The 12,025-nt window shown below is 35.5% G+C and overlaps 1 protein-coding gene across 8 annotated transcripts in view; it reads right to left on the bottom strand.

Moving 5' to 3' along the window:
* Positions 1 to 1,053: 1,053 nt before the first annotated feature.
* The window catches only part of KANSL1L (KAT8 regulatory NSL complex subunit 1 like), a 127,884-nt gene continuing 116,912 nt past the window's right edge, over positions 1,054 to 12,025 (bottom strand). For 7 of the 8 annotated variants that reach the window (XM_055398033.2, XM_055398029.2, XM_055398034.2 and 4 more), the window contains exons 9-15: positions 10,954 to 11,082; positions 9,321 to 9,439; positions 8,444 to 8,568; positions 6,921 to 6,975; positions 5,547 to 5,659; positions 4,447 to 4,615; positions 1,054 to 2,674 (exon numbers count right to left, since the gene is read on the bottom strand). In XM_055398033.2, the coding sequence (XP_055254008.2) occupies positions 2,444 to 2,674; positions 4,447 to 4,615; positions 5,547 to 5,659; positions 6,921 to 6,975; positions 8,444 to 8,568; positions 9,321 to 9,439; positions 10,954 to 11,082 (941 nt within the window). In that variant the 3' untranslated portion in view covers positions 1,054 to 2,443. Of the gene's footprint in view, positions 2,675 to 4,442; positions 4,616 to 5,546; positions 5,660 to 6,920; positions 6,976 to 8,443; positions 8,569 to 9,320; positions 9,440 to 10,953; positions 11,083 to 12,025 lie in introns of those variants that run through there. The other variant, XM_055398039.2, reaches the window with a different exon arrangement.

Genomic DNA, 12,025 nt, shown 5'->3' with positions numbered 1-12,025 from the left:
GACAGATTATTCAGTGATCTCTCCCCTGCCCCCACCCCCTTTCCACTTTTTCTTAATTATACACACTATTCCTAAGGACATAAAATAATGTTTTGCTAGCTCTATGCTAGAAAAAAGGCCTCTATTTAGAAGTAATATTAAGTTGAATCCTGACCCTTCTATTTGTTTGATCTTAGCAAACCAAATCAGCCAACCTCTTTGAGCTTCTATTAACTGATTTATACACTGAATGTAATTAGGAGAGTGTGGTATTGTGTTGAGGATTAAGAGATTATTATATATGTAAAGCTTCCACTATTCCTAGAATTTTAAGGGTGTGGAATTGAACATGCCAAGGCAAGTAGCTATTAGATAAATTTGTAGATTATAAAGTACGTTGATACAGTCTCACTAAACCTACAGTCAGTCCTATGAATGATAAAACAGGTGTGTGTGTCCCCATTAAAAAAAAAGAATGAAGATACTGAAACTCATCAACAGGCTGGTACTATGGAAAGAATCCAGGAAAGCATAGCATTTCTGGTCTGTACTCTTTTTTTAATAGATGGAGCACTTAAGAGGTAGATTAAGCAAAGGAAGCTTAATTGTCTTATTTCCAGTCTAACTTTAACCTAGAAAATCTAATGGCTAAGAATATTCTGCAACTAATGACTTTTGTCTCCAAAGATATATATTTTATTAATCCAAGAAAGACCAGGTAGGCTAATATATGACAAGGTACAGAGTTTCTATTATTGTCCCAAGTTACTCTTTGACAGTAGATATGTATTACCTACTTCATTCTTGTAAATACTCTTGCTATGTAATACACATGGCAAGAAATAACAGGACCAATGTCATTAAACTTTTTCAGGCTACTATGAGTTTTGAGAAATAAGGTTTGGAAAATAGGAACGTTAACACTTCTAAGCATGGAATAGAGCCTCCTTGGTTTCTTCTGTGTTTTCAAGGTAAAATTTTATTTTTTACTGTTCATTTTTATTTTGGCTTAGGAAAGGCTTTGCCACACAGATAGGAGACAACAAAGCATATAGAAACAGACAATACAAGGCATATAGAAATAACTTTTTAATTAAAAAACTTACATAGAAGATTATAATATCAGACATGACAAAAAAAAATTGAGTTTATTTGCCTGGACAACTTGGGTTTGTTCTGGCTTTTGTTTTTTAAAAAATGTACAGTAAAACTACAAGCAAAAATTTGTCAGTATTGAATTGGAAATTTTTTCTTTAAAGAGACCAGTATAATTTCCAGTCTCTAACAAAAACATACTGTTAGATCCCCCCAGATTAGGCCAGATGGCTAGGATTGTCAGTTATATGGGTACTATAACTTGAATAAACCTGTTTTACATGAGAAAAAGTGATTCATATATAAATTGTCCTCAATTTTTACATAGGAAAAAATAATATAATAGTGTCAAAAGAGATTTTACTTAATATACAATCCAGTATCCAATACTGAAGTATTAACTTTTTAAGAATTTTAATTCTCTCTCTAGGATACAAGTAAGAATAGGTGCCTATTTGAATAGAGTAAGCAATGGTAAGGAGTGACCAAATGAACTAGAAGTACAGTAATATACTAGTGGGAATTTCCTGTTTGTTACTCATCTTAAGTGGGATGTTTATGAGATCCATAAAGCTCAAATCTTAAAAGATGTGATAGTTTTAAAATACACTAATATTGAACTCACCATTGCTTTTCTTATTTTGTTAGGAGTGAATAGAAAATAACCTGTGTTTAACCCAACAGAAAGATTATCAGTGATTTCAAATAAAGTATTATGTTACCTAGTATAGAAATTTCCATAAATAATTTCTATTAAATATGTTTTTTAAAAGTCTGGACTACTAGGAAGGGATGTTTTTAGATGTCCAATATCATTGGAAATCTGTGCTGCTTTATAGTGCAGCTGATATTTCATGAGATAATTCATACATGCATTTTTCAAGTGGAGTGGTCACTGCCGGTGCTTTTTAAAACTACTTAGATGTGTGTGTATGTATGCATGTATACTCTATACACACATATTTTTATATTCTTATTTCTGAGGCAATTTAAGATTAACCATTTGTATAGAAAAAAAAGGAGCTATCATTTGATACACAGGGGGTGTGTGTGTGTGGGTATAAGTTGTTTAAAAATTATTTACCCGGGAATGTGATTTGACAGCAAATTACAGCAGTTAATTTTCTGGTACTTGTGATCTGCATCAAACACAAATGACTAGCACTTGTTGGTCAGTGAAAAGCTAGTTACTTCTGGTTTCAGGAAGGAAAATGAAACTAACTTGCCCGTTTCATAAACAGCATAAAAGGTTAACGTGTACTATATGCTCTTATTCTGGAACTGAGACTGTGGAGGGGCTGGAGAACAGGGCTTGCTTTTTTACCCTGTTTTCCCATTCATTTACCCAGTTTTCTTCACTTGATCCCTGTCACCTATTTTTTTTAACGTGAGTAAGTCCTAGACCAAGGGTTTTGTACTGTTCCATTCCATCTGCCTGCCTTTTTGGATGGTGGCCATTCTCTGGTGCACTGGTGCAGAAGACTTCACTGTGGAAAGCTGGGCTTGATGTTTCAACCTGATCATTTTTTTCATCTTGGCATAGTAAAGCTTCAGTATCTTCATCCTTCAGTGGAAAAGCCCGTCGTTCCCACCACAAAGACTGAAAGAGAAAACATTTTCAGTATCAACTAAAAAGTTCATATCTCAGATAATCTGTAGATATCAATTTTGTAATAACCATTGTTCAGTACAAATTCTTATTTGGTCCTAAGTACACAGTCCACGGGGTCGCATAGAGTCGGACACGACTGAGCGACGGAACAGAATGGAACGGATCCAGCAACTTAAAGTGGGACATACTGAGGATTATTTAATAGGGACCTTTGGGAATTATTTTTTCACTTTGCCTCTTCCAAGAAGAGGGAAATGCTGCCATTAGGGAGTATTGGTCTTCATTTTAAGCCTAGGTGCATGTTAGGGTGGAGAAGGCAATGGCACCCCACTCCATTACTCTTGCCTGGAAAATCCAATGGATGGAGGAGCCTGGTAGGCTGCAATCCATGGGGTCGCTAAGAGTAGGACACGACTGAGCGACTTCACTTTCACTTTTCCCTTTCATGCACTGGAGAAGGAAATGGCAACCCACTCCAGTGTTCTTGCCTGGACAATCCCAGGGATGGGGAAGCCTGGTGGGCTTCCGTCTGTGGGGTTGCACAAAGTCGGACATGACTGAAGTGACGTAGCAGAAGCAGCAGCATGTTAGGAAAATTCCCTTAAATGTGTCTGGGTCATCTACTTCAGTATCTCCATTTTCATCCCATCATTATTATAGACACCTATTAACTTTTCTTTCTCTGAGCTTTCTATGACTTGCCTCTTAACTTCTATTATCTCTACTCTCTTGATTCTAGATATTATTCTTTTCCAATACCTACTTATGAAAAATAGTGCAAGAACTTTATAGCTGCAGTGTAGAAAGCACTCCTATTGAGGTTAAAACTGGACAAATGGGGAGACAAAATCTTTTCTAAAGAGAAATAACTAACATTTCTATGTGCCAGGTAACATTCTATTTAATCCAGTTAGGTTTGTAATGAAACTTTGATAGAATTCCCTTTTTCTAACACATAAGTGAATAGGTAGAATTAGGTTTTGGCATGTTACATAAAAGGACTTCTTGATGACTCAAGCAGTAAAGAATCTGCCTGCAATGCAGGAGACACAGGTTTAATCCCTGGGTAGGGAAGATCCCCTGGAGAAAGGAATGGCAACCCACTCCAGTACTCTCGCCTGCAGAATTTCATGGACAGAGCGGCCTGGTGAGGCGATAGTCCATGGGGTTGCTAAGAGTCAGACACGACTGAGCACACACATACACGATGTGTTACATAAAAGGGGGAAGTATCTGTAGTTAGTGATGGAACTTGAATGCTGGAATATGGATCCTCTGGTTCCTACACCCACCATTCTGTACTGGACTGTTGCACTGAATGTGTTACATAATGATGAATCCTTCACTTCAGTCGCTCAGTCGTGTCCGACTCTCTGCGACCCCATGAATCACAGCACGCCAGGCCTCCCTGTCCATCACCAACTCCCGGAGTTCACTCAAACTCATGTCCACAGAGTCGTTGATGCCATCCAGCCATCTCATTCTCTGTCGTCCCCTTCTCCTTCCGCCCCCAACCTTTCCCAGCATCAGAGTCTGACTCTGATGAATCCTTGAAGTGAAGTGAAGTGAAGTTGCTCAGTTGTGTCCGACTCTTTGCGACCCCATGGACTGCAGCCTACCAGGCTCCTCTGTCCATGGGATTTTCCAGGCAAGAATACTGGAGTGGTTTGCCATTTTCTTCCTTAGCAGCAAGCAATTCTATAAACATATTTTTGAAAGTCAATTAAGGAAGTTTTAACAGTTACATAGAATACTTTCACCTTGGTCTCTTGACTTTGACTCAGTGAAGGTGAGCCGTGTGCACTGGGAGCCTGGCTCTCTGAAGGAGGCTCAGCAGGAGTCCCCACTTGGCAGTGCTGCCCACCACTGCAATCATAAGGGTAGTCTTTCAAAAGTAGGTCCTGTCCTTCAACATTTTTAGTGTAAGCTCTAGCAAGAAAATCAAGAAAACATAAACAACCTATTAACTTGGTAACTTTTCTTTAAACAGTTCTGCCCAAGAGATTTTTAAAAATTCATCTGCTGATTTTCCCCATGTTATCCTCACATCTCAAAGGCTTTTATTTAAATGGTACTTCAGGAAATCTTTTGCCAAATTATTATAAGTAGTTTTGTTTGGGGGTATTTTTTGTTTGTTTTCCAGAAAACAGGTAAAGATAGTTAACTTGACTCTTACAGTCCGAGTTCCCAGAGTATCTATGATTATTATAATGTCATCCATGAAGAACTCGATTCACGTTTTCCTCTGTACTTCTGGAAAACTGTATCTCTGTAATGTAGAGAAAGTTGAGAATAGAATCTCAGGTATGTTAGGGTAACTCTTAGAATAAGGATCTACAACAAATCTGAATATCTTGACTTAAATAGAAATGTGTTTTAAAAGTGTGAAGTAAATGAGAGACCCCCACACTACAGTGACTACTAGGTTTCAGCATGATCTTGTGTTTTGAGTTTTGACTATATCAAAAAATAGTCCAATTAAATATAAAATACCAGGGTTTTTCTCCAATATATTAACTATGTTTTTAGGATTTATTCCCCCTTCCTTCAAAGTCATGTTCAAAGTATTTCAGGCTATTTGCTTTTTACTCTAGATAGGTTTTTAAGGGTCTTTTTTTGGTTCATTCCTTTTTTAGAAAAATATTTTTGAAGTAGTTGTGTTACAGATTACTCAGATTCTAATCACTAGTGTTAGGTCCACCATTATAGTACACTGAAATGACTTTTTATGGAGAATTTTCACATTATTTGCTCTGTTAAATCTATTACTGATGCTGACAATTAGCATGAGAAATAGAGTGGAGTAAGACATAAAACTCTTCTCATCATGTAAGTAGCCTGAATATAGTTCAACACCTGCCTGCTGTTTCTTCTGTGCCACTTGCTTTGTTCCCATAGTGACCATCTGGCTTGCTCCTTCTCTTCATACTTTTTGTGTCTGAGGGAGAAGACTTCATCAGAGAGATTTTCTGTCTGGAGTTAGAAATGAAAAGTTTTGCTTTTGTCAGAAACGTTTTGAAATGAGAACAGGTGTCACAGTTCCTCATCAAGAGAATCGGAAGAAAGCAACAATAAATGCAGTCTAAGTCATGAGAACAAATGTTATGAGAGGAGATTCAGATTCCTAAAAACAGGGAGTTTGAAACTTTTTCACCATTTGGTCGGTCATGTTTGAAGACTTACCTAGAATACTTAATAGGTACCTTGAATACACATAGATTCACAAAAAATATCCTTAATGCTTTATTCATTCAAACCTTTGTATTGATTTCTTATGGAGTATACTGTTCATGGAACATAGTAATATCAAAGAAAGTAAAATGAGACGGGAATTAGTTTAATGGATTTCTAAAACTTTGGTTGTGGTGTTGCTGGCTAGGATCATTCTGAACTAGGGTTCATTAAAAGAGGGAAAGGCATTAAAAAGAAAATTTTGGTAGCTGAAAAATGAGATCAGTTGGCATAGAAAGACTGTAATAGAAACAATGTCTTTTACATAATACTGCCTCTTCAGACTGTCACTCTGGAATTAGTTTGGCTATATGGTATTTTTCTCTATATAATTTTTCTTGTCTTAATGTAAGCTTTATCCATACAGGTCCATAATCCCTTTCTTGTGGTTCCAAAAATCTCGGAAAAAAAAGTTTTCATAATTCATTTGGTGACACAGCCTGATCTGAAAACGATGTGAGGCTATTCTACTTCCTATGAGTATTTCACTATAGAACTCAGTATTTGATTGAGAACTGCCCTAGACTCCCATACAAGACTAAATCTCATGCAGAAAAATATGACTAATAGTGGAAGAGAATACAGATATTCATATCAGTTCAGTATTTCAACAACTCATGTACGGAAACGGTATGTTTTATATTTTGCTTTTGTTTATTCCTTATGCATGTTGTCTTTGTAGGCAAATTTGTACAAAACACTTTCCTAATCAAATGGGAGTTGGTGATGGACAGGGAGGCCTGGCGTGCTGTGATTCATGGGGTCGCGGAGAGTCGGACACGACTGAGCGACTGAACTGAACTGAACTGAACTGAACTGAATCAAATTAATACCTTTAGTGAGGAGCTTTTCCTAAGTTTTGAAAATAAAAAAGTCAGTATATTTTAGAGGGCTTATAGTTCCATTTAGTTCCTCAAATATCAAATTAAGCACATGGAAAAGAAATTAAGCAGGCTTCATAATATATTAAGTGCAATTACCCCATAAGTGAAAGGCAACTTACCTCTTCTTCACCTAAATCATATTCATCCAAAGGCTGAAGAACAACCATCCTCCAGCTGTTGAAGATAGAACCAATTTCAAATAGCTTTTCTTAATCTATCTAAATGTAGCAATTTTATTCTGTAAGCACAACCAATATAGTAGTGTTTTCTTTCTTTGGGATTTCCATAATTCAACTGGTTGTAGTACTTTAGTATTTCATTTTTTAAAAGAGACAAAATATTTGTACCATGAGAACGGGACAAGGAGAAGAGGCTTTACATTGGGCCTTACAATAAACAGTCTCTTCTACATAGTTGCATTTTACACCTAAGAATGTACTAATTTTGAAATAAGTTAGTGGTACGCTGATAAACTGGCTCAGAAAATAAAAAGGCAAAAAGCTGTGATTTGTACCATTTGCCAGTTCCTTTGTGTGAAGACTCCCATCATGGCTTCACATCACGGGACTTGTATATTAAACAACCAGCTCAACCAGGGAGCCCCAGCCTACCACTGTAAACTGGAAAGACACTGTTGCTTAGAACATTGTAACCACCAACTGTTTTTTACTTAATATACAATGTATCAACAGATCCTATGTAGGAATTCTCATAATACTTCCTAGAGTATTAGGAGTTCTCTTATTGCCTCAAAGCAGTTATGAATAAAAGGATCAAATTAGCTAGAATAGAGATGGATTAGGAATAACTGCAGTTGTCATCAGCTGTCTTGTTTCCATCCTTTTTTATATCTACTTCTTGGCGCCAGATTTATAATCTTCAAAGTGCTTTCATCATTGCTGAAAAATTTGATTAAGTTGGCTGCCAGCAGGAGACAGATCTGTGTATGGCATTCGAGGACATCCACAACCTGCTTCCAATTTATTTTTGAGCCTTCATTTCGTTTATCACCCTAAACAAAACCTTAGTCTCTGGTTTAGCTTTGCATAATTGTTCCTGTGCCTGAGCTATGGTCTCCCTGTGTGAACACACGCTTCTCCTGCCCCACTTCCTTTTCCTAATACACTCTCAGGTCTTCCCACTCTTCTTGCTATTTGACGTATTTGATGTGTGTATTGCGGACCTGAAGATACATTAGAATCTTCTGTTGTCACAGGAGTTGTCCCCGTACAGTGTGAATACCCTTTGCAAAGGTAGTTGCTTTCTTTGAACTCTTTGTGCAAATCTCCGTTTTAAAGAGCAAAGATTGTTATTGGAATTATTTACATCCCTAAAGTACCTTTCAGTGCCATGTACATAATAGAAGACTAAATGTTGAATGAAAAAATACTCAAAAGTACTAAAGTAAGTAAATCTTAAGAATTTCCCTTTCTTAATAAAACCTGAAAAATAAAGCTGCGTTACTATATGGCATTGTTTTTCAGCATGAGTAATGTAAAGGTTTCTTTCACTGTCTTCCCTCCATGTAACCATATAAATGGGAGAAAGGCAGAAAACAGCATCTTCTTTACGTTAAATAAAAGTTTTAACTTCACTGAAAGTTGTTGAAGAAAGGAAAATTAAAGGATGTAAATATACATACCTTGGAGTAAGTATTTCCTTATATTGGAGCTTCTCTAATTTAGCTGGGGCCACTAATGACATGGGGATCACAATATTATCTATATCATAAGAGCTCTCACTTCGCAGTCTTCGTCGTGCTGTATTCTGCAAGACAGGATTACAGCAGTTTGACAACAGTTTTGGTTATGTATGATAATACTCCTTTTGTGAGTATTTATATAAAGAAAATATGGTGTGCCTCTAAGTTTTATAAAGATATTGTTAAAAATCTGGCCATTTAAGATGTTAAGAAAAACAAGTATACATAACTTCAGTGAAACAGTACATTTGTGTGTGCACACATTCAAGTCTGTTTTTAAAACCATTAAAATTATGAATGCCTTAAAATACAAAACTCTTAGCAGAAAAGGGTACTATAAAGCACCTTGATAGTGGAATCTTTTAACCAACTCGTTTTTATTAGGAAGAACTATGATGTAAAATGTTTGGTGAGCCGTTTAATAAAGATTATTTTTACAGTCTTCATTTATGTGTTCCTAGGCCTTGAGCATCATGCTGTTTTTCTAAATCCTCCCACGTTTTGACCTCTACTCCCAACCAGATAACAAAACACAAAACAATGGAAGAATAACACAAGTGCTGGATTCTTATTTAGCATCATGAGTTTTTTAACACAAAAAAACCCCCATAATCAAGAATTAATGAACAGTTAGCTCCCTAATAAAATTTAACCAATATATTGCTTCTTAGTAAGATAATTCTAAATATGCTAATTATGTGCTAGTAAATAAAGCTGTTAACAAAATATCCTGTTTAGGTCCACCCCCACCTCCCACCAGATGTGTGAGCTTAAAAGTCTGTAAAGCAACTTGAAAGTTCACTGTACAAAAACCTACTTGTGATGATGAATTCTGGGTTCTTGATATAACATTGACATTAGTAACTGCAGTAAAACTGCTTTGGGATCCTGGTTCTGTGCGCTGAAAAGCAAATTCTTCAAATCTAGTTCTTTCTCCTGCCATGGAAAGACCATTGAGAGTGTCATACATTAAATGTAACTGGTAAGTATTAGAATTTCTGTTTTCCTGGTTTGGTATTGTGAGTCTTGATCTGTTTATTGATTTTATTTTTTAAAATTCATGTATCAAAAAACAAAATGAAGGAAATTTTATAAAAATCTCAGTCACACTTTGCATTTTCTGGGGTCTTGACAGTATATACCCAGTATATCATTTCTTTAATCTCATCTCCCTTTACTATGCTCATGCTTTCTGTAACTCTTATTCAGCTGTTGAACTTCTAAGATTTACTTGGTAATTTTCTTCTCTAGTCTTTCATTTTTTAAATATCTTTATGATCGACTTTTTTGAAGATTTTCTTAACTTCTGACTTGATTTCTGAAAATGTTTCTCTATTAAAGTACTAATTTCTAAAAGTTTTTGTTTTCTTTTACTCTTTTTTTAAAAATAACATCCTATATCAGGAATGAAACTTTCAAGATACTGTTTATAAGATTATTTCCAACTTTATTTTCTGTTTTCTTCCATGTTCCTTTTTTCCATTTGTTTTGGGTCTCTATTTGTGCATATATGTTTATTTTTGTACTGCCCTTGTTTATATTACTTACCACATATCTTGAAAAATAATTTCCTGTGTAATATAAAATTTAATACAGTCTATATATTATTCCAGTTGTTTAAAAACATCCTTCCTAGCTAGTTGTTTCTACAAATTGGTATCCATGCATTAAAAATATCTGTTGCCTAGAGAGCTGTCTAGTTACTTTGAAGTATAGCATTTTACCTGTGTTACTCTTGTATTCATGTTAAATCCACCATGTATAATGTTGTTCAATACATCTTGGGTATAAATGGTTTCTAATTTATTGGATATACTGACATACTACACCTAGGGCATACTTCACTAATGTATATAATGTTAGAGCCTCTAGAACAATGAATAAGAATCCAACAGAGTATACAGATTCTTTGTTATTTAATACACATCATTCCAGTTAAGTTTTGTGTTACTAGCAGAGTTCTAGTTTCAAACGTATCTCTGTTCATCCTGGCACTGTAAGTTCCTAAGGGCAATTCAACTAGGTGGTTGAGTTACTTAGATGCATCTCATCCAATTTATCTAAATTCTGAAGAAGCTTCAGTGAATCAGCATCTCCACAAAAGGAACCAGGTATGGTAATCTCTAAAGGGCAACCTTATACTAACACATTCTGAGTTCAGAGCACAGTGCTAGAGACTGAAGTCCTGTCCAGGAGGACAGTTGGTAGAAAATAACTCCGGTTAAGAAACAGGAAGGAAATTCTTAATTTCCATAAAGTGGATAGAATCCCAGTCCACATAATTCTGAATCGACTACATGAATTTGCTGTTTGATGTTCATAGAACCATGGATGTTTTGTGTAATTAGTGACTTCTGGGTTATTACTTCCATGAGGCAGGGCTTTTGGAGATCAGAATTTTATTATTTTCAGTTTTCACTACTAGTTCTCATGTCCTCATTTGAACTTACCTATTGCTGTTTCACTCAAGTGTCTTTTTTTTCTTCCCTGTAATAGCTGCACAGAAGATTCTGACTTTATTTGAGGCTTGCATATAGAGGAATATCCATTTCTCCATTGATTCAGAGAAGTATTACGTACTAAATTGGAAAGAAAAATGAAATTTTAGTTCCTTAACACAAATATGATGAACATGTTAACTTGCTTTTACTTCATAACATTGCAGAATATTGATATACCAGTTCAAAATGACATACATAAGTAACATACGAAGATGAAATACCCCTAAGCTGAAAATAGAGTAAGATTTATTAAAAACATCTTCATGAAGTACCTTAATTCCTATAGTTTCTCCATTATTTGAAGAGGAAAGGTGATCTGTCTTCTAAGTTAAAGACTTTCATAGATAGAGAAGATAAGTTCAGATCTAAATCTTGACTGAACTTAATCTGAATCATTTAGTTTCTGCTCACCCTTAAATCTGGGAATAATTCAGGACTAAGTAAGATTAAAGAATCATAAGAGACTGGGATTTCTTGAGAGCAATAACCAGATTTCATCAATCTCTTGAAAGTGCCTAGTGCCATTCTTTTTAAAGCAATGAATTCTTAAAACTTTAAAGTCATTTAATATCTCTGTGCATCAGCTGCCTGAACTGTAAAATAGGGATAATAGCTATTGTGGGATTATGGGGATTAAGTGAGTTAATTCCCATAGTGGTCACTAGAAGGATTTCTGACCTAAGTATGCAATAAATGTTAGTTTCATTATTACTGTTTTCTATCTGAACCCTATATTTGCAATGCTGGATTAATAACCAAATTGGCTTCTTTTTTTGAAATGTTTGGAGATGTGGAAAGGATGGCTTAAGTGACAAATTCTAACCAACTCTGGAAAAAAAGAGTATGGATTGCCTACCAACAGTGACAAGGACTAAGATTTCATGATGGCAAAGCACCCTAAAAATGATAAGACAAAACTTTTACACATAGATGCACAGATCTACACATTTACATCCACATTAGCATGTTAAAAAATGAAACTTTTAAGTAGAATAATCTCTGAAAGCCTAATACCTTGAGA

The sequence above is a fragment of the Moschus berezovskii genome, chromosome 2 (genome assembly GCF_049115385.1).
Source record: "Moschus berezovskii isolate FMDL1 chromosome 2, NW_MosBer_1.0, whole genome shotgun sequence".
Taxonomy (NCBI): domain Eukaryota; kingdom Metazoa; phylum Chordata; class Mammalia; order Artiodactyla; family Moschidae; genus Moschus; species Moschus berezovskii.
The sequence above is the reverse complement of the archived record's forward strand: the minus strand, read 5'-3'. Positions and strand labels throughout refer to the sequence as shown.